At 33.4% G+C, this 23,631-nt stretch overlaps 3 protein-coding genes across 5 annotated transcripts; 2 read left to right on the top strand and 1 right to left on the bottom strand.

Annotated features, from left to right (window-relative positions):
* Positions 1-1,238: 1,238 nt before the first annotated feature.
* LOC130641462 (methylenetetrahydrofolate reductase (NADPH)-like) lies at positions 1,239-10,794 on the top strand. Its single transcript, XM_057448271.1, has 9 exons — positions 1,239-1,966; positions 5,655-5,834; positions 6,080-6,193; positions 6,593-6,786; positions 7,318-7,887; positions 8,798-9,079; positions 9,647-9,769; positions 9,930-10,062; positions 10,256-10,794. The coding sequence occupies exons 1-9, from the start codon at positions 1,723-1,725 to the stop codon at positions 10,441-10,443; spliced, it is 2,028 nt and encodes a 675-aa protein (XP_057304254.1). The 5' UTR covers positions 1,239-1,722; the 3' UTR covers positions 10,444-10,794.
* An 850-nt stretch (positions 10,795-11,644) lies between these two features.
* LOC130641460 (uncharacterized) lies at positions 11,645-17,301 on the top strand. Of its 3 annotated transcripts, none has more exons than XM_057448269.1 (10): positions 11,645-11,940; positions 12,492-12,663; positions 13,230-13,432; positions 13,852-14,014; positions 14,192-14,428; positions 14,608-14,772; positions 15,082-15,250; positions 15,458-15,765; positions 16,010-16,155; positions 16,295-17,301. In XM_057448269.1, exons 1-10 carry the CDS (start codon positions 11,795-11,797, stop codon positions 17,010-17,012), a joined length of 2,427 nt encoding a protein of 808 aa, XP_057304252.1. In that variant the 5' UTR covers positions 11,645-11,794; the 3' UTR covers positions 17,013-17,301. The 3 variants fall into 3 exon arrangements, with proteins under 3 accessions (XP_057304252.1, XP_057304251.1, XP_057304250.1); XM_057448268.1 differs by having other exon boundaries at positions 15,362-15,765; positions 16,013-16,155; XM_057448267.1 differs by having other exon boundaries at positions 15,362-15,765.
* A 941-nt stretch (positions 17,302-18,242) lies between these two features.
* Positions 18,243-21,146, bottom strand: LOC130641466 (protein RER1-like). Its single transcript, XM_057448277.1, has 6 exons — positions 20,982-21,146; positions 20,521-20,625; positions 20,116-20,215; positions 19,642-19,747; positions 18,981-19,116; positions 18,243-18,813 (listed from the first exon to the last, which is right to left on the bottom strand). The coding sequence occupies exons 1-6, from the start codon at positions 21,051-21,053 to the stop codon at positions 18,724-18,726; spliced, it is 609 nt and encodes a 202-aa protein (XP_057304260.1). The 5' UTR covers positions 21,054-21,146; the 3' UTR covers positions 18,243-18,723.
* Between the last annotated feature and the right edge of the window lie 2,485 nt (positions 21,147-23,631).

Below are 23,631 nucleotides of genomic sequence, written 5' to 3'. Positions count from 1 at the left end.
TTTTGTTTTTGTCCATATATCCTGGGCAACTAACTTTGTATAGAACTTCGTGTTGTGACCACAAATTTATCAAATGTTCAGTTTCACCACTACTCCAAACTTTCTCATGTTTCAAGCCTTTTCTTCCTCGCTTCTGAGGTTTCGCAGAAGTTTCATCTTCTGGATTTTGTAATACGGGGCTGAGTGAAGGTTGAAGTTGCTGTGGCACGCTCTGACCGAATATTTGTGTGTTTTGGCTCAAGATTGACGAGGTTGGTTTTGGTGAGCTCTGAGTGAAGACATGTGCGGCATGTTGCTGTTGCGTCGTAGCTTGAGGAAATAGTATTTGATCATTCGTAGCAAAATCGTGTGGCTTACTTTCAAAATAATAAATGTTATTTTGCTCCATCTTTTATCTTCGATCGTATGTTTCATTTACTGTTTATTTCAGACAGACAAATTTCGAATACTTTGCTGATTCGATTTTTCTATTGTTCGGAGAACAATTGAGTCTTCTCACAACAAAAGAATTTCCCTTGCAATATTTTTTAATTCAAACCGTGTTTGAATTAAAAAGTCTTGACAAGTATTGAAAGCGATTGCGTAATGTTTTTTCGAACGTGTCTCAAAAGTTGGTTTCACATTATGTCAATTAATTGAGGCAATATTTTTCAATAGTTATCAATAATTTCCAATATATTGGATTCAATATATTTCTGTAATGTGAAACGGCCTTAACAGTACGCAACAAGAGTTACCGGGTCGAGAGGTTGATATACCTGGATAGATTAAATTATGATAAATTTCTTGCTGACCTTTCTGATTGCTACTCGCCATCACAAATACATATTCTTTTTTTACAAGACAAGTATGTTTTTAAATACATTATAAGTGGTTTCGTTAAGAAAAACCTGCAATCCTTTAGAAAAATACACAATAAAAGATCATTCACAACGCATAAAAGTATCACACTCACCAGCTGTATTTTTAGTGTTTACAAAGTTTACTAAGAAGTGCCTCGTTTACATGCCGATGATGTAATCGATAATTTAAATTCGGGAAAGGTGTATTGAGACCAGAGCCGTCCAAGTAAGCGATCGCGGCTCTGACATGGATAACAAACCCTGGGGAAACAGATGTCTCCAAAGCAATCTCGTCCCCCAAGAAGTTTTCGAGTTTTTTAAATGTTATTCCGTCGTGCCATCCTTGTCATTAAATCTTTTTGTCTCTTATCATCGCTTCGTTAAAAAAACCAACGAGCTCTGGGGGATCAAAAGGTTGCGCGCCGGGCAGAAAAAAGAGAATCCTATCATTGGACACACGCGCCGCAACAAAACCTTTACCCCAACTGGAAAAACTGATCCAGGATCACGCTTCTGACACATGGAGAAACCGTGTTATCCGGAGTTCCACAGGCAGGCGATGTTAGGATAATGTTTCGACTGCTGTAACGCAAATTATTGAGAATATAATTTAATTTGATCTTTTTAAGTACTTTTATTACGCATTTTTCGTGTTTTTTTTTTGTTTTTTTTTTAACATAAATAAATCATTTTGGTGGCAATTCAATTGACACCGGACGCGATGAGTACTCCGGGTGGTAGAATATCTTCTTTGCTTCAGTATATTTCTTGTAAAATTACAAAATTACAAATAACGCAGCGCTGGGATTCTCAGCCATTACAATAACAAAAAGCAAATGAGAAGACAGTTAAAGAAATAATTCATCTTTCATGTGTGAAGATGGTTAATAAAGTAGAAAAAGAATTTTGCGAAGAAACTCTACCAAAATCTGAGCAAGAAATATTGTTAAAATGCCAGTCTCTTTCTGACAAGATTCGCGAGCACATCAAACAAAAAAAGAAATTTTTCTCTTTGGAATTTTTTCCTCCAAGAACACCTAATGGCGCAGTGAATTTAATGGCAAGATTTGATCGTATGAGTCGAGGAGGCCCGTTATTTTGTGATATAACATGGCACCCGGCAGGTATAATTATATAAAATTTATTATTAGTGTTTTGTCTATTTGACATCTTTCTGAAATCAGAGACCTGGAGACATTTTCCATTAAATGAGTTGCAAATGTTTACAAACTTCTGTATATGTACATGTATCCTGACAGGAAAGAAAAAAAGGACCACATTGGAAAAAGACAAAATTGGCTATTTATATATATTTGTAGATTTCTGGATTTTTAGAAATGCGAGATATATAGCTATGCCTTTTTCAGAATTAATTGTTTTAAAGGATAATCAAAATCATGAAGTTATATAGCGAGTGAGCTCGGCAGGTTGTCTCTAGAGCGGTTCGTTTAGATAATCAGGTAATAAGGATGCTATGTATAGCTAGCTATACATAGCATCCTTATTAAGATTATTCGATAAAATGGTCTAATTATGGGAGCATGAGAGACTTATAAAAGACGCTTAACACAAAACACTCAAACTAAAAGCTCTAAATTATTCAAATATACTTCATAAACTCTAAGTTCTTTTTAAGAGGGTGACAATAAAAAGGACTAACTTGGCGATGAAAGGACAGACCGAAACAGAAGTAACTTTTGATACTTGTGTAGTGAGACACGCCGAAAAAACAATTTTTCGAGTTCTGAAAAGGTAAAACTTTATGAATCCATAACAGTCAATGCAGTTTGGCAGGTTAACGGATTTATTTTAATAAAACTTCAAAAGAAGTTTCAATATTATGGCAGTATAAACTACAGTTTACCTTAAATGTTTTTTCTTTATTCTTGATTCAGAGCATGTCAAAGCCAAGGTGATTCAGAAATTCACAAATTATAACATGATACAAGGTCTAAGAGTCTAGAATTTAGTACTGATGCCCAAATGTAAACAAAAATGTGCATTTTTGCACCTTTGAATAATTGAGAATGGAGTGTTTAAAGTCCAACTTGACCACTTGTACAAAAATTAAATATAGCATAATATATATACTTTTTATCATTTATTATCCTTGTTTTTTGCAATCTATTGTTTATTTTTTTTGTCTGTGCATATATGCATGCACATGTCCATTGTTCTCAATGCAAAACCAAAACATTAAATCACCCTGCAAGTCGTTTATTTAGCAATATCTCCAAATACAAATCAAATGTGTTATGCCAATCTCAGAAATGATCTTAGACACATTCTTTTTAATTGCAAAGTAAGGGGAATTTTTTGCTTTGTTAAAGCATCATGCACAAGTTTTTGCGTAATTTACTGTTTAAATAAAAAATGCCATATTCAAATCGAAATAAAGTTATATACATTTAATTGCAGGTTATTAAAGCAGGTTTACAAAAATTTCACAATAATAAAAATAACCTTGGCCAAGCTCAAATTGTTGGGAGATCAATGTCTTGTTTTGATTGTCAAATTTAGGAAAATTATAAATTATTCTTCATTTTTTATTCCTAGAACCATCCTTCATTCCACACTTTCTAGCATTTTTTCCGGATGAACAGAGTTTGTTTTCACTGAGAATATTTTTATATAGATGCAAATGCAAATTTGATTTGTCAATTAAGCAAAATGTTAATCATCATTAACAGAGTCACTTAATATTGTGCTGTCACCTTAACCGTCTCCATATTTTGAGAAATCTCCCACTATGATTGTCTCTGTTTTTTATATAGCAATCAGGTCAGGGCAAACTTAGTAACTTTATCCAAAGCAAAGCGGGTGTTTACTGACAGTTTAATCAGAATAGTGATAAATTTACTAGGTCCAGCAATCTTCATATAATTTATTCACTAAAATTATAATTTGCCCATATGCATTAATTTTTTCTAATATTGTTTTGCATAGTGAAAGAAAAACTTCATAAATTCCATTTTTTTTAACTTTTACTCATACACACCTTACGTAATCATGTTCTCCAAAACTTACAACTTCGCTCAAAGTTTTCAAGGTAAGCATCGCAATCTGTCTACAATATTGATTTTAAAATTGAGTTTCATGCAGAGCAACATCAGTGGAGTATTTCATGGAAGCTTTAAACAGTGACGATTAAACAGAAAATTTTATATATTATATATATAACTCCAATCAATTAAATAATTTTGGTTTTTAAGTCATGATTTGATAATTCTAAGCCCTAAGCCATAATGCTTATTAGTAAGTGGTGATGTCCATATTTGTATTGTCATGCCTATCGGATATAGGCCGTTAAAATTTCCACCTGTACCCTCTTAACAGACTTTTTGTTCTTCACAATTTCAAAGTATATTTTTTGTTTCCCATGAAACCCATGAAAGCTGAGTTTTCAGTCTGTCACTATGAGGTTTAAAAATTTCCTAAAAAAAGCTAACAAATTCACCATTTTTGAAAATGCTTGCCGCTTTTTAAACATATCTTATCCAATTCACCTTATTTAGATTTAACCGTGGTAATTTGGGTAAGCTTTGTTGCTATGGTAATTACTGACTTTTAGCCTAAATGATAAATTGCATTTGTGCTATATCTGCTATTTTTTTAAAATTTTTGCAAGGTGGTGGTTGTATTTGCGCTACGTCTGCTGACATACCATAAGTATGTACATCACTCCTAAGACATTACAAAACGCAAAACGAGAAAAAGCTATCATAAGATTTTGTTAGGAACTAATAGGAAGATGTTGTAACAGCGTAAACAACTATTTTTGGTCAAAGCTTGCAAAGTGTGAAAAAGCATACAGCATATGAACACAAGTGTAAAATGCTCCAACCTTTTATTATCAGATTTTTTTAGTTGCTTTTTGTTTTGAAATGAACTTTGATTTAACCACATAACCAAGTTTTTCTAACATAAGTTTTTTGTATATTTTAAAAGATTTTTGAGCAGCATCTTATGCTGCACCAAATGGTGGTAAAGAAAAAAAAATTGACAGTAAAAATATTTTCACACACTATAATATAGCTGTATGCTTTATCAAGCATGTCTGTGAATCTTAAAGAAAAACGGAAGTGCTAATCAGTAGTTCACAGTGAAAAGCGAAAGAAGAATTGTTTTATTTATATATGATATGATGGAAAATAACTTCTTTTACATTGTTTTACGAAAATTGATAGAGTTGAGAAGATCAAATTTGCAGGAATTATTTTTCCAGAATTTTGTATGTTTTTGGCAAAATGCGAAAATTATTTTCTATAAAAATTATTGGATAACTCACTATTTGGGAAATTTTTAAAAATTTAATTTCTAGGAAATTTGAATTTCTATTTTGTTTTTGAAAAATGATTCACACTTTTTTTTGGATTTCTTTACAACTGTAAATAATATACTTCCTATATTAAAAACTCTTTAAATTGATGTAAATTGAGAAGCAAAATGTGTCATTAACTCCTTTATTAGCGAAATTCGCAGGGATGTAATTAAAGTTAGCATTTTACTGAACAGAAATTCCCAATTGACACTGTCATGGCAGTAACCATAGAATTACTTTGACCTTAAATTTCTCTAGAACAAAAGCTCACAAATATATAATAATGACACAGTTCTTATTCACACTAATAAAATTTGTTATCAATTGCTATAGTTATCCTTTAAGATAGCAGTGCTAAATTTTGTAACTATGCTTATGCAAACGTCTAAGAACTGCCTAATCCACCAGACATGCTTTATTTCATAATTGTCACTTAATTCACCAGTACTACACAACTTTAAACGTATATAGTGGCATTATTTTTTCATTAGGAGATCCTTCTGGGGATAAGGAAACAAGCTCAACTACCATTGCAAGTACAGCTGCAAATTATTGTGGTTTAGAGACAATGTTGCACATGACCTGTGCTAACATGACATCTGATATTGTTATCAAGAATCTGAAAAAAGCAAGAAATCTTGGTTTGAGGAATGTGCTGGCATTGCGTGGTGGTAAGTACATTATGCAACTTTTTGGACAAACAGAACAAATTAATTTTTCCCCATAAAAAATGGCTATTGTCTTCTAAGAATCCTGTTGCAGTTCTAAAACGTGCTGGACAATCAGCCAGAGTCTGTTTTTATCGGTCAACACCAACCACTGTGATCTTAACGGTGTAAAAGAAACAATGTAAATATTACTTTTACACACCTTATTAAAAAAAATATATGATAAGAGTGCTAATTTTAAAACATAGATCCGCCAAATGGTGAAGAATGGAAGTATCTTGATGAAACCCTTAAATATGGATGTGATATGGTCCGTCTTATACGTAAACATTTCAAAGATTTTTTCACCATATGCGTGGCAGGTGAAGTCTTGTTTATTGCTATTATATTAAAATATAGACTTCTGTATACTGTGTTACATCCAGGAGTCTCAACCAAACATGGTTTAGAAAATCTTCTCTTTAATACTTTTTTAAAAGTTTTATATAGTTCGCTTAGGAATTAGCATGCAGAGATATATTTCACATAATTTTTATTATTGACAAAACAACAGATAACCCCATTCGAAGACAGAATAATATCTTGTGTATTCTTTCAATTTTTGAAGTTAATCGTTTGACATTCTTGTAAATTTAATCTTTTATGCAAAAAAGTCAGTGAATACATTGCCTGCTTAAGTAAAATTAAAAAATAAGAAAAAGTTTGTTCGGATTATTTTTGAGTTTTTCTTGTTTTACAATATTTTTTTCCCTATCTACCAGGTTATCCACAGGGTCATCCGGACGCCACATCTTATGAAGACGACTTAAAATACTTAAAAGAAAAGGTTGATGCTGGTGCAGACTTTGTTATAACACAGTTGTTTTTTGAGACAAGCGTGTTTTTCAAGTTTGTTAAAGATTGTCGGAAAATGGGCATTAATATTCCAATAATACCGGGCATTATGCCAATTCAGGTAAATTTCTCCCCCCTGTTTGAACTCTTATTTTAACATACAACTTTCATGCCTTTTTGGAAACCAACATTGACATATTTGTATGCTTGTCGTTGCTTTTGCCAGGTTTTCGTAATTTTGTGAAAACAGATAAATTAATAGAATAGGAGAATATTAATTTATTTTCAAAATTTTCAAATTCAATTATTACTTTGAAGAAGTTAAATTTAAGAGGAAATTTAGTCTTGCAAAATTTAATTTAGCAAATAAGTTGATTTAAAAACCTTAAAAACCTTGAAATATGACTAATACCTCAAAGAAATTTTGTCTATTCTAAACTAAATCATTTTTTAGATTCTTTCCATCGCATAAATTTAAATTTTTTGCAATACCTATTTTGCATGCTTTTTTCTACCCAGACATTTCCCTGTGTCTTTGTGCTAAAGTAAAATTATTGCAGAAAAACAAAATTATTTTAACAATTCTTAGCGAAATTTATTTTAGCAAGGGGCAAATTTTATTATTATTTCAGTAAACTTTCTCTTCTTTTAGGGTTACGCTTCATTGCGTCAGCTTGTAAAACTGTCCAAATTGGAAGTACCCAAAAACATTACAGATGTATTGGAGAAAATAAAAAACGATGACGCAGCTATTCGGAGATTTGGTGTCGAACATGCGACAATGATGTGCAAAGAACTTTTAAATTCTGACGAAGTACCTGGACTACATTTTTACACTCTTAATCGTGAAGTAGCGACAATAGAGATTCTAAAAGTAGTAGGCCTTTGGAAGCAATACCACATTCACAGACCGTTACCATGGAAACACTCTGCACATTCTAAACGAATAAAAGAAGATGTTCGGCCTATATTTTGGGCTGCAAGACCAAAAAGTTATGTACACAGGACTTCTGAGTGGGACGAATTCCCTAATGGACGTTGGGGAAATTCAGCGTCTCCATCATTTGCTGAACTGACAGATCATCACTTGTTTTATTTAAGAAGTCAAAAAGATAAGGAACAGCGCGCTCATATGTGGGGTGAGAAACTGGACTCGTTGGAAGATGTCTACCATGTTTTCCAATGTTATTTAAATGGCAAGGAGAATAAGTGGGGACACCAGGTAAAGTGTTGATACGTTTTCCAATGTTATTTACCTGGCAAGGAAAATAAGGGTAAAGTGTTGATTATTCCCGCGTATGTTATTTCGTCGGAAAATAACTTTGATATAATGTTAAATTACTAGTGAAATTTGAAGTAATACTAAATATAGCTGCACAAATAAGGAAGTGATTTGTTTATTTTTTGTATTTTTATTCTGAGTTGTATGTTGTTGTTTTTAAAACTCATCAATCTGAAAATGTGTTTAACTTAAAGACGTATACCAAACGCTTAATAAAATCATTTTTGATACAAACTAGCTTAAAATATGATTTTCTGTAAAAGTTGAAAAACTCAAATATACGCCATATTGTAGCTACTCGGCACCGTCCGATAACTTGTGTATATTCGTTGCTTTAATTCCACTAAATTAAATACATTAATTTCCAAGTTTGTGGCTATAAAAGTTTAAAGGAAAAATATTCAGCGCTCCAGTGGAAAGATAATCCCAAAATGTACATGTTTTTATACACAGCTTATAACCATATTTAAGCTCACATAGGGAAATTTTTTAAACATATGCTAAACATATTTCCCAGCTTTGATGAGTACTTTTTATGAGTATTTTAATTATACACTAACCTTTTGTAATACCTTTTACACAATAAGACTTAATTAACATCACTATACTATCTGAACTTCCTTGTGTAATCATACCTTTAGTTTTGTTGCTGTGCTTTTAAAGCGAAAATAAGGACCATCTGTTCTTATCCCATAAGTTTAAGTTTTTTTTTCTTCAATAAACATAACGTTGGCATACTCTAATTCGATTGTGTTTTTTTGCATAAGCATATCCCAGCCTAATTTAAACTTGCTAATAAAAAAAACATGTAATTTGAAAATAAGATGAAAATTGCATCTCTATTCTTTAGGTTAAATCGTTACCATTTAACGACGATGAATTGCAGTTGGAAACGGGCTTATTACTTCGAAATTTGAGCATAGTAAATGGTGAAGGCTTTCTTACGATTAACAGTCAGCCGAATGTAAATGCGGCACCATCCACTGATGAAAAGTTTGGTTGGGGCGGTGCCGGCGGATATATCTACCAGAAGGCGTACCTAGAATTCTTTATGAGGAAGGAATATGTGGAGGCGTTGTTGGATGTGTTAAAACAATATCCACAAGTGAATTATCATATCATTGATAGTCAGGTGAGTTCCATGCTAGGTGGTCTGTATTTTACATGATTCTACTCAATTTGTTGCGTTTTACATCTGGTCTGTGTTTTTTGGTGGCAGCTGTTGATAAAACTTCCACGTACCTGTATTTTACCACTCTGCCGTTTTTTTGTCAAATTTTCACGTTCAAATTCCCATCGATATAGATATAATACCGGCCTTTATGGCGCCATTGCCGTGAAAATTAACGCCGGTAAGGGCGCTATAGTGAAACAAGTTCGTACTCAGACAAAATTTCTACAAGTTTGAAAAGGATTTTCGAATGGACAAAGTAACGGGTAGAACGTTGAACTTCAGAATTCTTGATTTAAATCTGAGCAGCGAGTCCTTAAAATTGTAAATTGGTATGATTAGATATATCATCAAATTCGTCAAATAAGTTGGGGGAAGAGGTGGAGAGTCGGAATGGAGGGGGTTGGATTGGGTCATGTGTCTAAGTGGGCACTGGACAGTACTCGACGATTCGTGATATTCGTGCAAACATAACATTTGTGGAAAAAAAATCAATTTCGCTAACTGTATTTTATTCTTTACTTACAGGGTTACTACGATAACACAAATGCAGACCGATACTCTCCAATTGCAGTCACGTGGGGTGTGTTTCCTGGCAAAGAGATCGTGCAACCTACTGTTGTTGATCCAATCAGCTTCAACTTTTGGAAGGTCGGTATTTCTGTTGAACAAACAATAATAGCATGTAAAAATGGGATTTGAAGATGGACCAACTAGTTGGTGAATCGCTTGAACGCCAGAATTTCGATCTCAATTTCCTCGTGTGTACTTTCAGGAAAGCTGTAATAAATACTTCCTTTTTTTTTCTTAGGATGAAGCATTCTCTCTTTGGACTGAACAGTGGCAATCCCTCTATGAAGAAGGATCAAAATCTGCTTCAATTATTCAAAACATTTATGATAATTTTTATCTTGTTAATTTGGTGGATAATGATTTTATTAAAGGTAATTGTCTTAAGAAATTATTACAGAAGTATCGGTTGTAACAACTTTATTTTGTATCGTAATGCTGACTGCAACAATTATTTTTGTGGATTGAACAGCTTTAAGTATTCTTTCTTTTAATGGAAATCTCACCATTGTTGCTACTGGATTTTTTAATACCTTTTTTATCAAACATTTTGTATATTTTTTATAGGTAATTGTTTGTTCGACATTTTACACCAAGTTATTGCTAACAGCAAGCATGAAGTTGGAGATGACGTTCAGTCATCCACCGGCATGCGTCACACAGAAAACAAAGACCAAACTGACAATCTAGTCAATGAATTCACCGCGAGATTAAGAGAAAACTCGTCTCCTACTCAAGAATTAGTTATGAGTTAGTGTGCGAACGAGTTGCTTGTACAAATGTGATAAAAACAATGTATATCCCGGATTAAGTGAGAATGTCTTATGTTTTTGATGGTATCTTTAGTTTTGACTGGTTGCTATGCGGATGTAACCTAGCAAATTTTGGTGTTGTTTGTACTTAAATACAGAAGATATCAGAAAATAATAAAGATTTTTTTGGGATTACCAACTGTACTCTTATTTGCTTACGATGTATCGGAACAGTTTCTTAAGTTTTATTTTAAAACTATTTACGTATATTGATTGTCACAAAAAACTTACAATTTTGTATTTATTTTTTAAAACGAAAACGAAAAAGTTGTAATGAGAAGCTCAGTCTTTCAAGTCTCAGTTATCTCTTCTCTCAGTTACGCTTGTGCGTTAAATGAAATCAAACTTGACGTTTTTTCTTCGATGGCTTCGCACCTCTGAATGTGTTATACGAAGCGTTAAAAACGTTGTCAGTCTACCGCCCACTACCAAGGCGCCAATCTTTTAAACAAAGGTGTTAATTTTCACTTTTAACAAAAAGTGGACCATTCTTTCGCCCTTTTTGAATCCACTGCATGAAGTTAACATCAACCACTCCCATCCACCCACCCACCGGGTGCAACGGAATCCAACAATTGCGCCACAATTAAAGATACAAAATGACACAAGAGATGGGAACAATACTGCGGATTTTTTTGGAACCTAAGAACCAAGCTTAAAACAAATGTAATATTTTTCTTTTCTTGTTTTGAAGGGGGGCGACGAGTGTAAGAAGGGGTCATGACTTACAGACTATTTTTTAATAAAGTTAAAAGTTAATTTTTATCGCCCAGATTGTAACTATTTGTCTTCGGTCTTCAACATAATTTCATCTGACAGTTATCATTTGTGACATGTTGTGGAAAAAAAATAAATAAAAAAGAATCTAACAATGCAAACACTTTAATTAAAAATATCGCTGCGTTCTTCCTTGTTACAACTTGTTGTTAAGATATTAATCTTTCTAAAACAAAATTACGCATCTAGAAGTTTGGGTACAAAGTTTTTTTTATTAAATGAAACATATTTTTGTTCATGGTTGATTAAACACATTCATGGGTAAACGAATACATGCTAAGCTTTGAAATCTAACAACCGCGAAAATACAATGCTATAGGGGATTGGGTACGAGCTCACATTCCTTTTCAACAGTGTTGTTCGTGAAAATTTTTGCTCTGCGCTACACCGTATTTCACCAAGCAAACAAACTCAATATGCGTTATTCTTACATTTGAACATTAAAAACATGGCTTTACATGTTTCAAAAAACAAATAAACAGACGAAGATGGGATGTTAATTTACCAAGAAAACTAAATGTGGTCTCGTTTAGTTATCATATATGCTATTTCTAGCATGGTTGTGTTATTACATGAAACATATTCAGCATCCATTTGTAGATGTGAAAATTATGCATATAACGGAAAGCCTTTTGTCGCCGTATGGAATTCTCCAACGATAGGGTATGTACATCATTTTTATTCAGATTTTTATTCGATCACCATTAAAAAAATTGTCTGAAACCTAACATGGACTGTATTTTTAACAATATCAAGAAGAAACAAAAGAATTTTAAAAATAAATATGTTCATTTTGTAGTTATTCCCAGTCCTTTTTGCGGGTGGTAAGTATGCCTCGGGAGGACTTCTTTAACCTCGTTCTTAGGACTTTTTATCAACGAAATTGTATGTTCTTTAACGTTTCTGCAATGATTGTCACGGTTTGTTGTTTTACGTATTGCAAACACTCACAAGAAAAACTTTTCTTTGGGGTCTTATAACCTTGATCCCAGGACCTGTTGTCTATTTTTGCACATCTGATGTCGAGTGTCAATAAGCGCAGCGCCGATTAGACACAAAAAGCCCTGGGAAGAAGGTTGGGGTTTTTATAGATAGATATGATTTCAACAAGATTTGAGTAACGAGAAGTTTAGGAATTTATTATTTTTGCCATGTTCTTAGATAAAATATAAAAAGAAGAATACGAATTCATTTCCTTTTGTTTTTCTTTTTAGATGCGACTTTAACTTTAGTGCGCCTATCCATTTAAAAAAGTTTGGTATATATGAAAACGATCAACAGAAGTGGGATGGCAAGAGAGTATCTGTATTTTCATCAGCTCAGTTGGGATTATATCCTTACTTCATTATGAATGGTGAAAGTAGTTACAATGGTGGCTTGCCACAAGTATGTTCACTTACCCTCGCCCTCAAAAATTGATGCCTTTATGATATTGCTTCTCTCATATCAAAATGGCAAAAATGAGGGGGATGACGAGAGGGATGTTCATTTTCTTTTGTAGATAATATAAATTAAGGAAAATTCAATATTCAGTCTTCCTAGTGTACGTTTTTTACAGCGTCAAATTTGTTCCCAGATTTCCGCGACGTTCTATAGTTGGTGTATGTCGATCAAATCTTTATTTCAAGTACCTTAAGAGAATCACTTTTCGCGAACTTCGGGAATTTGTAAATTCTCGAAAATTAGTTTCCGCAAAAATTAATTCTTGCAAAATTTTTGTAAAAAAACGAGTTTAATTATTTTTTTTTCCGGTTTGGTATATTAGATACGTGAAGTTCGACACCAGCGGTTTTTTAGTTCATGTCTCTTATAAAAAAGTGCTGGTATTAATAAATGTTTAATAAATTCATTTATAGCGAAATTTAATTCTGGTAACCTTGCAAAAATTAGTTCTTGCCGAAATTAATTTGCGTAGTAGAAATGTGTTGATAAACCTTTTCATTTTGTTTTAGTTGGTTGACTTAAACGAACATTTACGAAAAGCACGAAACGACATTATGACAAAAATGCCGGATCCGAATTATAACGGTTTAGCTGTTATTGATTGGGAAGCCTGGCGACCAATTTGGGAAACCAATTGGAATACTAAAAGAATATATAAAGTCAGGTCGGTCGAGCTTGTCAGAAGTCAACATCCAACATGGACACTCAATAAGTAAGTGTGCACAAAAAAATATTTTAAATTGACCAAAGCCATGCCGTCTCAATTGTTAGGAAGACCTTTTATGGTAATTATATAAGAAGCGAATTGGACTTTGGCTAGTTCGAATATTAACCTTGCCCCCCAGGGCTGTTGGGCTTTTTTATATTTGGATGGTTCTATCCAAATATAAAAACCTAACAAACCCTGGGTACAAGGTTGGTAGACTGTATGATGTAACCAGTTAAATTTCATTTCTTCTAGCCAGCATAAAAATGTAGAATAACTTACCTCCGCATATACTTATCTCCTGAGAACTGCAATATAAAATTAACACAAAATATCTTCTGCTAAACTCTTTTCTTGCGTTCCCCATCTTCTAAAAAACGATTGCATCACGTTCACAACTCAACCTGATATATCTGTACGCATAGGTTGATAGAACAAGCTAAACACGAGTTTGAAGATGCAGCTCGTGCTATGTTCGAACATACAATAACTCTCGGAAAAGAGCTGAGACCGAAAGCTTTGTGGGGGTTTTATGGCTTCCCAGACTGCTACGCAAATAAGGAGAATAGGTACCAATGCACTCCTGAGGTAAGTGAGGCAATTTTTATTATTCCCGTTCCTTTAATGCAAGACCTCTAATAGTCTACCTGACGTCAAAAATGTAAATGTCAATTTTAACATTAATACCACCACAATGTTTCAAGAGCTTTTTACTTGCTTTGTTATTGTTATTTAATCTTTTTGTATCTTATTTAATTTTTGCAGGTTCAAAAACAGAACGAACAGCTGGAATGGTTGTTTTCCGTGAGCACAGCGTTATACCCCTCGATGTACCTGTTAGAAGAACACCCAGATAATCGAGATTACGTGCTTGGGAGACTAAGAGAAACACTACGTTTCGCTACTAAAGGATTTGGAAAAAATAGAAAAAATATTCCTATTTTTGCTTATCACAGAAATATTTATGAAAATTTTCCAGGAGCATTTAAATTTTTGTCTAAGGTATGTCACTTTGACAGATTTTACTTCTGCACATTTCTGCAGTTTATATTTAAAAATCTATTGAACCAGTTTTTATTTAATGTTGTTGCATTGAGAAAAAACGTTCATGCATAACACTGAGCGTTTTGATTTTCAGATTATCAAAATTACCTTTCCACCCATTTCTTTGATGTTTTTAGGATGATCTGGATCACACTATTGGTGCTGCAGCAGATATTGGGGCAGCCGGTGTGGTATTGTGGGGGAACAGATATGATGAGAATACGTCACCAGAAGTTTGTCAGAGTATTGATGGTTACGTCTCAGAAACTCTTGGTCCATACCTTATGAATAAAATAAAACAGGTAAATATGAAGAATGGGGAAATTTCCGCATGTTGCTTTTTGTTTAGTCATTTTGCACAAAGATGTGGCTGTCTCCAAGATTTGACCACTCTAGATTCGCCAAAGTCCTGGGATACTATCTATACATCCAGGAAAACCAAACGAGTTTAAAACACCATATATATTTTTGTAAACGTGTATGAAGAAAACATGTTTAGACCGGTTTATCAGCCTAATTACTTGGCTAACTCGTCTAGAAAAAGTTTACTTATCTAAATGAGTAATTTTGCTTTAGAAAGTAAAACAATGAACATAACATCATTTGTTTAGATAGAGTCATGCAGCAACGCAAAGTGTAATCATCGCGGTCACTGCGTGCAAAAAGCCATTCTCACACCAGCTTTATTGAAACGTTACGAGAATGAGCAAAGACTTTCTTCATGCGCTGGTCCAACATCTCTTCTTCATAATGGCAATGTTATTCAAAAGAAAAGCGAAGGTAAAAAAAAGTTTAGAAAGCCAACCTCGTGCACAGGCCTTCACACACTCTCTGTTTCTATTCCAACTTTATAGAAAATTTTATTCATTTTAACTTTTTTTTTTCATATAGTACCAGAAGCACCATTCACAAACAATACAGCATACACACCCACAGCACAAAATATTTCTCAAAATTATGCTGAGTCAGGATATAACATTGATTTAGGCGCCACACATGGAGGAGCGTTAGTAAATCACTCCACTATGGATTCATTTTTTCAACAATTGAACGGCACCAACCTAAATGCTTCTAAAGTTCATCAGGAAAACGTGAAACATCGAAACAACAGCAAGACGATGGAGGCTGTCCATCATAATGCGACACATGGTGGAGGCATAAATAATCATAGTGCCGTAACTCATCACCTTGGTATCAGAACAGAAAATAGCACTCGAGGAAAAATAGCGAAACTTCCAAACGTGAAGAAGTCTGATATTCCTCATCCTTTGGCAGGAAAACAAATGTTATTAAAGGTTAGCTACTTACCGTCCCCTTCTTTTTTTCTTTCATCGAAGAAAGGTACGTGTTGTTACTTTGAGCACCCCGCCCCTCGGGTCTACCTTCATCAAGAGATCTTAAACATACAAGATAAAAAAGAATAAGCAATCGAACGCTTACTTTAAAAATCTTTGTTACAGTGAAGAATGCAAAAGTTCAATTTTATGACTGAAAGAAGGCCTAAAACAAGGGGGTGAATTTCTTATCTTTTTTATTTAGCAGAAACAACACAACCTTACAATGAATAAAAAAAAATCAATGTTAGTCCACCAACTTTTATCAAGTGTCCAAGGTAGCCTCATCACGACGCCAGAATTATTAAGAAAACATAACATTACAAACTATGGCGGACGTCCTAATAATAGGTATGTAATTCCTATCGTTTTGTTAGTTAGATGCTGAGGACTTGCTTCAAGCTGGACTCTTGATACTGTACATGTCTTGGGATCTAGGTTGTGTTAACATAACATTTCATTATATCTGTTTTGATCTTTTATTTGTTAGCAAAAAATCAAGAATAATGCGACCATCTTCTGGGAAAGTACCACTCATGTCAACAAAAAAGTCTCGCAGGTCATGGATGCCACATATGTATGTCATTCTGATTGGTGTATCGCTTGGGGGAGCAGTCTTGTTCTCTGTAATCTTTGTTTCTGTATATTATTATATAAGTCTAAGAAATACATTTACTACTAAACATGGAGAAGGTCAGCTTTTTACAGATGAAGAAAAACCCTCCACTGTCCAACCCAAAGCACACTCGAGTCCTAAAGGTACTGAATCAACGCGGAAGGGAAAAGAACCCAAAAATATTAAACAACGAGAAAACGAGGCGCGCAAAGAATCAACGCGTGAACAAAAACACGATGAAGAAGAAGAAAAAGAAAATAAGTGTAAAAAGGAAAGTGAAAGAAGTAAAGTGAAAAGGGTTAACAGTTTTAAACGATTTAAAAGTTTGGAACGATCTAATACGTCACAAGAGGCCAAACCAACAAAAACAGAACCACCTCAAGATGTGAAGAGATCCTCTTCTCGTTCACGTAGTTGTGATAAAAAGTCAAGAGACAATAGTAAAGACCGCTCAAGGGGTCGCGATGCACGCGGTAACTCAAATATTCCTCAGTTAAAACGTTCTAATAGTCATCGCAGTCGGTCTGCAAGACGAGCAAGAAATTCTGATGAAGAATCAGAATATGAAGTCAATATTAATGAACTTCGTTAGCGATGATCTCTCTATATACTGTATTCTCAATAAATTCAACTCAAAGATATTCACATTTTTAATGGAAGATGAAACAAAGAAACCAAAGGAATTTTGCATGTGGGGGTTATATTCGAGATAAAGGTTTTCCCAACAATTATCACGTTGACATAAAGATATAGTCAAATTTCTTCTCGAGATTAATTTTAAGTTTTCAATTGTAAATTTTTTTATTTTTTTTATACTTTTTCACTTTTTTTACGTATAAATTTTGTATCTCCAATTTTTGTCGATTTCCACATTTCTGGTATATTCGTCGTGATTTCATATATTCCGTGAGTGGAGGCACTCACGTATACAATCATTATTTGAATTTCTTTTATATACTTCACTTCGAATTATGAGTGGAGGCTTTTGTGATACTAACAGTGAGCTGCTATTAGACTTCTGGTCAAGCCGGGGAACTAAAAGTGCTAAATATCAGCAATTCGTGTACAAAGTTTTCGAAAAAACGTCCCCTTGATCAAGCGAAATGATCCCCCAGGATATGTTAATGCAGACTAGGCAACAAAATCTTGTAGCAAGTTCGGTAAAACAATTTGAACAGGTTTTCGAAGGTTATTCCCAGAAAAATACTTTTACAATGTCCAACAAAGAGTTCACTGGACAACAAATCGCACTCATATTCCAGACAGACTAGGCGGTTGTGTGGTATTTTGGGTATTGCTAGCGGCTTTGAATTTCTCACCAAAACAAACGACAATTTAGAATAAACGTGTACCTCCCTTTGTAGCAAACATAGTGCAAGAAATGGCCATTCCAAAAAAAAAACAATAATTCAATGAAATTAGCTTTAGGATTGTTCTTTGTTCTTACTGATATGGCAGCAGACACGTTGTCAACGATGTTAGACAGCTAAGCCAACCTAAGGTCTTCGAATCTGAGGAAAAGGTTTATATAAAAAAGAATAATCTTTGTAGTTAGCTATTATTTAAAACATTACATTTTCTGACTTTTTCAAGACTGAATTAAAATTCGTCCTGGTTTTCTGTAAATAATTGCTTACCATGAAAACAAAATTTTCACTTATATAGTTGGTGCCAGGATTTGTACAACAAAATGCCTTTGAAAAAAAAAACTAAATTCCCAAGCTCTTCTATTCTCGCACCATCTGATCCAAATTTTTTACAGGATTCCAAGATTACTGCCAACCCACAAATTCATACAAACCGAAGGACGTTAAAAGAAATGTTTGACTTAAACACATTTTTTTTACACATTATTGTACTATTACACAGAACGGAAAAAAAAATAACATTAAAATATCTGACACAACTTGTCCGTTGTTTAAAAAATAGAAATAAAAAACCACACAAAATTTGCTCCCATCTCGTTGGTAAATTAAAAACGACATTAAAGAGGTAAGAAGCTTGAACGTTTGATTATCAACAGTCAAAACATTAACTGGCAGATCAAATGGATAAGCACAATTGACTAAACATACCGTAGTTGTTCCCAGTCCTACCTCTGCCGACTAAAGTTGCTTTTCATGCGAGTGCTCTTTTTAAAAACTTCAAAGGGTACGCTTACTTGAAGATAATACATCAAATGGAACGGATGGAACAAAAGAGAAGCATCCTAACCAAAATTGCTTAAAATAAGAAAATTCCTACAGAAATTTTTTAGACAGAAGAAGACTGTCTTAAATAAGTTTCTATATATATTAAATCTTCTACTGCGGCGTGACTTGATCGCCATCTGGTTTCCCTTTGTATTTGCGTTTGCCGTGCGAGAAAGGTAGATAGCGATATTTTATCATGTGCTATAATAAAAAAAAATTATAAATAAATATATGTTAAAATGGCGAAAAACGTCCACACACAATTGTTTGAAAAAGAACTAATACCAAGCAAAGAATCAACTGTACTGTCATTTGCTTTTAACTAGACAATTTTGAAATCAAAATCACAACTGATAAAAAAATCATACCTTGATTTGTCTTTTCATAGTTAACACGAATAATATGCAGAAATACATGACTAAGATTGGCCAAAAGACAGGGATGTTAAACATATCGAAAAAAGTGCAAGTTGTTGCGATTACGAAAGCTTTGCTACCAGAATACCTGAAATAAATTTTTTTTAAAAAAATTAAAAAAAATTGTCATTCTGAGAAATACTACTGCAGCTTTGAAAAATATATATGAGCTTCAAAAAAGGAGTTCTGGAATTGTTGTTGATGATCTTGTAATTTCGAATGTTATTATTTTATAGGCTGTCAGCCTATAAGAGGTTTAAGTTTTTAACGGTTGTCAACGTTTTTTATACCAATATAAAGTAACTAGGTACACAAGGTAATGTAAAAAATACCCAATAACGACAGGGCTAAATAAAATTATTTAAAAAAGGTGTAAACATAACATCTTACTAGGGGGGCAATCTTTCAAACCTAGTCAGAAATGTTTTTGGAAATATTTTTCAAGATTTTCATTCTTTTGCAAGCACATTTTTTTAACAATAATAAGCGTTGAAAGTAATAATCAAGCATGGCAAAATCGTTGCAGAGGTTTCTTTATTTTAAAATGCAGCTGCAAAGCATCCAAGAACCTATTCACAAACTTTAAATAAACAAACAAACAAAAAAGCTATACCAGAATTTAAATTCAGGTAATTTCCTGATAAACGGTTTGAACTCTTCATCTGATTTTGTTGGTAAGCCAGGCGCGTCTTCATCTTCTTCTAACTCATCAAAAAAATCTACCAAAAAAAATTGCTAATACCAATAAGTTTGGAGTCATGTTATTATCAAAAACAGCATGTGTTTATAATTTAGAATTAATTTGCCAGGTTTGCTGAAGTTAACCTACAAAACCAGTGTCTGCACAAACAAAGTCAACCTTACACGACAAAAAATTTTTAAAGGTGACAAAAGTCTGGATCTGACAAAAAAGGTCAACGAAATTTTAGGCTGACTTTGTTTAAACCACTAATGTGAATGTTATTCTTTTGAGACTATAAGCAACTTATATTTATATTTTAATTATCATTGAAAATCATTCTTATTGTTCTAACAATCTAAAGATCAAATTCCAAATCACAAAATTATAGAGTAGATATAAACAAACCTCTCCGAGAATTTATTGCTGGATCTATACGCGGTGACAGAAAACCAATAAATAAATTCAGAAGATATATTCCTAGTGCATATGTTATGATATACCAGCCCTGTAAAAACATTTTTCGAGATTAGCAAAAAAATAATAACATACATTCACATTTCAAAAAGTTTTTAGACTTTTTGAAATGTTAGAGCTTAAGTTGAGTTAGAACTTGTCCAAAAGTTTAAACTTTTGATTGAACACATTGAAGTCATAGAAAACAAGAAAAGAACTAGCAAAGTAGTATCAGAACATCAGCAGGCACAGCAAATAAAAATATTATGTATGTTAGCTTTGTATAATGTATGTTGTACTATCAGACACTATTCCAAAAGATAAGTTTTATTTTAATTTGAGGATAAAATATTGTACCTGGAGCAGGAAGACTCTAATAGCATAGAATGTAGCTAGAACCAGTGTAAAAATCCATCTACCCGCTGTGTGAGGAACTGTTTTGTCAAGAATAGTTTGGTATCTCTAAAAGAAATATCAACAAACAGAATGAGCAGCTGAAAGTAAGATAATTCAGTTTCAATGGTTTGTTTGCAAAAATAAAAGTGATGTAAAAAGTTGACCAGTCTCTTAATTTACAAATGTCTTTTTATATTTATATATTTTACATGCAGATAGAACAACAAACTTCAATTATATTACAAACACAAAAATTATTTCTTAAAAATCTCACTTTATTTTTCCATTCATACCATTTTTTTCTATATAAAGTTTTCTTAAATTGTAATAGGTTACTCACTTCTAACATTTCGATGTATATAAATATCTTATGATCGAAATAGGAAACTTTAATTCTACTAAAGGAATAAATAGATGCTTACCTGTCCGATTGAAGTGAAAAATCTAGTGAAAGCTGATGGAGGTGAATCATCCTCTGGGTTTAATGCATCCATATTTTTTTTGTGAGCACAGAATTACTGCACTATTTTTCTATTTTATTTTGTATATATCAACTTTTAGTTCAACATCAGTGTATTTTCACTAACTGAAAGGAACAAGAATTACTTGCTTTAATATAAATTAACAAGCGATTAGTTTACAAGAGTTTTAGTTTCCATTATTAGAATAAAGTTTACTGTAATTTTATTTTATGGTTATTTGGACTGCAAATACTGACTAAATACAGAGTAAATTGAAAACTGATGCAGTAAAACAGTTTTAACAAAAGTATGCATGTTTTTTTTTTGTCAGTCTGTGGTGATTTCTCAAGTTTTCTGTTCTCATCATCACTGTTTTCTCTTCTTTCTTTTCTTCACAGAAATTAACTGCCATATGTACTTCAGTCATATTATATATGAAAATCTAAGTTGATTCTGATTTGAAGATTTTGTCCTTGCCATTGCTCTACCAGATTAGCATGATCATTATCTTGTATAAAATTAGTGATGCCATTGCATTGCAGTTATTTTTTTAAGGCAAAATAACATGGGAATGGGTAGAAATGACAACATTGTCACTTCCGTAAGTAAGTAGAGACTAAAATTAGGTCCAATTTATCAAAGCTAGGTCAATCCAACCATTTCAGACCCATAATGTTTTCTTATGTGCAATCTTATAAGCAAATTAGTACCAGCAAATAAGTATCGTTCAGAGCTTATAGATTTTAATAATATGTCAGCAATTATGTAGTTACACAACACATATATACACAAGACATTGTAAAATAAGAGCTGCAAGTAGCTATAGCTAACAACAACTGTTGGGGAAATAATGTATAGTCAGGGCACCTAAAAATTGTGCACCCATAATTAACTGGTAAAAAGTGTGCAGCAGGTATTAAACGCAGTAAAATAGTTGATCAAAATTGGTTAAGTTTAAGTCATATTTTATCGTTACAAACAAAAAATTATAATCCCACATATTAATTGTTGAAAAAAAATCCCTCTAACAAACGTAGCTACACTTCTTTAAGGCAATAAAAGTTTTCGCAGAGCTAGCTAAACTTTCTGTTTTCCACCATCTAGGTTTAGCCACAATAGCAGCTAATTATACTGTATGTATCTTATAATTACCCTGTATCAGCAACTAGCTATATATGTTAAAGGCTAGGTAAACTGAAAAAGTAAAGCTATAATTGTTATAAGAAAAGTGATGGTGGGGGTTGGGGGTGGGAGAGGCAAATGTCAACGGACAAAATCCCCTGTTACTGGCTCTTTAATAACTAGCTAGCTGGTCTTCTCTAACAACAGCAACACACTACAACAACACACTTTTTTCTGTGTGAATGTTGTCCCGTATACAGGGTAAACACCTAATTAAGTGGCATGACCTAATTAGGCGTTTAGTTAAGCAATGTGATGTAGTTTAATTAGGCTACCAGTAGTCAACTAGGCGAACGAAAACTTTCTGTTGTAAATACGTCAAAATCATTGGTTTCGCACTACTATTTTTACGTGAATCAAATCTGTCCAATTTTGACCAATTATCCTCTTATTTGCATCGCGCATTGGCAGCTTATGGCCCCAACCTCATGTGGTAATATTTGTTGTTTTAAATAATGGATTTCAGCCATCCATGCCACAAAATGTGGCGAACAGAATTGTGGTATTGTTTGACAAAGATTTTTTTAAAAAGAAACGTTACAAAACAAACAAAGTATTTGTTACCACATCCATCTTTTTTGCGTTTTGTGAAAGAATATCTTCATTAAATTATTGAGTATTTTGCTATCGTCACCTAAATAGGCGACACTAGGTTAACTAGGTTACATATGTCCTAACTAGACTACAATTAGTCGCCTAAATAGGTGGTCTGCCCTAATTAGCCTACCGTCGCCTAATTAAGTGTTTAGGGGCCACATCCATACTCACATTGCCACGAGAAACGTCCAATGCATGTTTGTGGGTACCTCTCAAAGTGCAATGGACGTTTCTTTCGTGGCAATTCGAAACTACGTTTTTGCCCACTACAATCAACTTTTGTGTTCTTCACGTGAACGTGTATATACAGGACGGGCGACCCTGTGGATTTGTCCATGGGTTAACGACTAGTCTCTTTAATAACAGCCGTCGTCTGTCTGTCCGTATGTCACGCCAAAATAGTAGCTTAGCTGCGCAAGTAGCGAGATGCACGCAGTACTGTATAAAAAGGACGGGAAAACCCGTGGATTTTTCCCACAGGTTAATGACTAGTATATTCAATTCAAGGTGAAGGAAGAGGCTATTTCGCCCTAACATGGGACCACTAAAGAACCGCAGAAAAGGCTTTTCACCTTTGTAGGATAGGTTTTTTTCTATGGAAAAATAACTGCCACGAGTGGACGTTTCTCAGGGTGGGTGTCTTTGAAAAGAAGCAATGTAAGTATGGAAGAGGCCCCTTACCCTGACTGCCATATTCAGATTCAATAATTGAGAAAAATTGGTAAGCTAAGAATTAATAATATGGGAATATCGCATAAAAACCTATATGGAATTATATATCTTATACATTTTCGAAAAAAAATATTTAAATAAAGTCTTAAAACCAGTCAAC

Source organism: Hydractinia symbiolongicarpus, chromosome 4 (assembly GCF_029227915.1).
Source record: "Hydractinia symbiolongicarpus strain clone_291-10 chromosome 4, HSymV2.1, whole genome shotgun sequence".
NCBI lineage: Eukaryota > Metazoa > Cnidaria > Hydrozoa > Anthoathecata > Hydractiniidae > Hydractinia > Hydractinia symbiolongicarpus.
This window is presented reverse-complemented; position numbering and strand designations above follow the sequence as displayed.

What these genes read in the sequence shown, in the direction of transcription:
- LOC130641466 (XM_057448277.1), bottom strand. Translation starts at nt 21,053, where the DNA reads ATGGATGCATTAAACCCAGAGGATGATTCACCTCCATCAGCTTTCACT. An exon ending in AGCAATAAATTCTCGGAGAG is followed by an intron (nt 19,748 to 20,115) that starts GTTTGTTTATAT and finishes TTTTTTTGGTAG; the next exon opens with ATTTTTTTGATGAGTTAGAA. An exon ending in CTATGAAAAGACAAATCAAG is followed by an intron (nt 18,814 to 18,980) that starts GTATGATTTTTT and finishes TTTTTATTATAG; the next exon opens with CACATGATAAAATATCGCTA.
- LOC130641462 (XM_057448271.1), top strand. Translation starts at nt 1,723, where the DNA reads ATGGTTAATAAAGTAGAAAAAGAATTTTGCGAAGAAACTCTACCAAAA. An exon ending in TGTGCTGGCATTGCGTGGTG is followed by an intron (nt 5,835 to 6,079) that starts GTAAGTACATTA and finishes TTTAAAACATAG; the next exon opens with ATCCGCCAAATGGTGAAGAA. An exon ending in GGATAATGATTTTATTAAAG is followed by an intron (nt 10,063 to 10,255) that starts GTAATTGTCTTA and finishes TATTTTTTATAG; the next exon opens with GTAATTGTTTGTTCGACATT.
- LOC130641460 (XM_057448267.1), top strand. Translation starts at nt 11,795, where the DNA reads ATGTGGTCTCGTTTAGTTATCATATATGCTATTTCTAGCATGGTTGTG. An exon ending in ACAATGGTGGCTTGCCACAA is followed by an intron (nt 12,664 to 13,229) that starts GTATGTTCACTT and finishes ATTTTGTTTTAG; the next exon opens with TTGGTTGACTTAAACGAACA. An exon ending in TATTCAAAAGAAAAGCGAAG is followed by an intron (nt 15,251 to 15,361) that starts GTAAAAAAAAGT and finishes TTTTTCATATAG; the next exon opens with TACCAGAAGCACCATTCACA.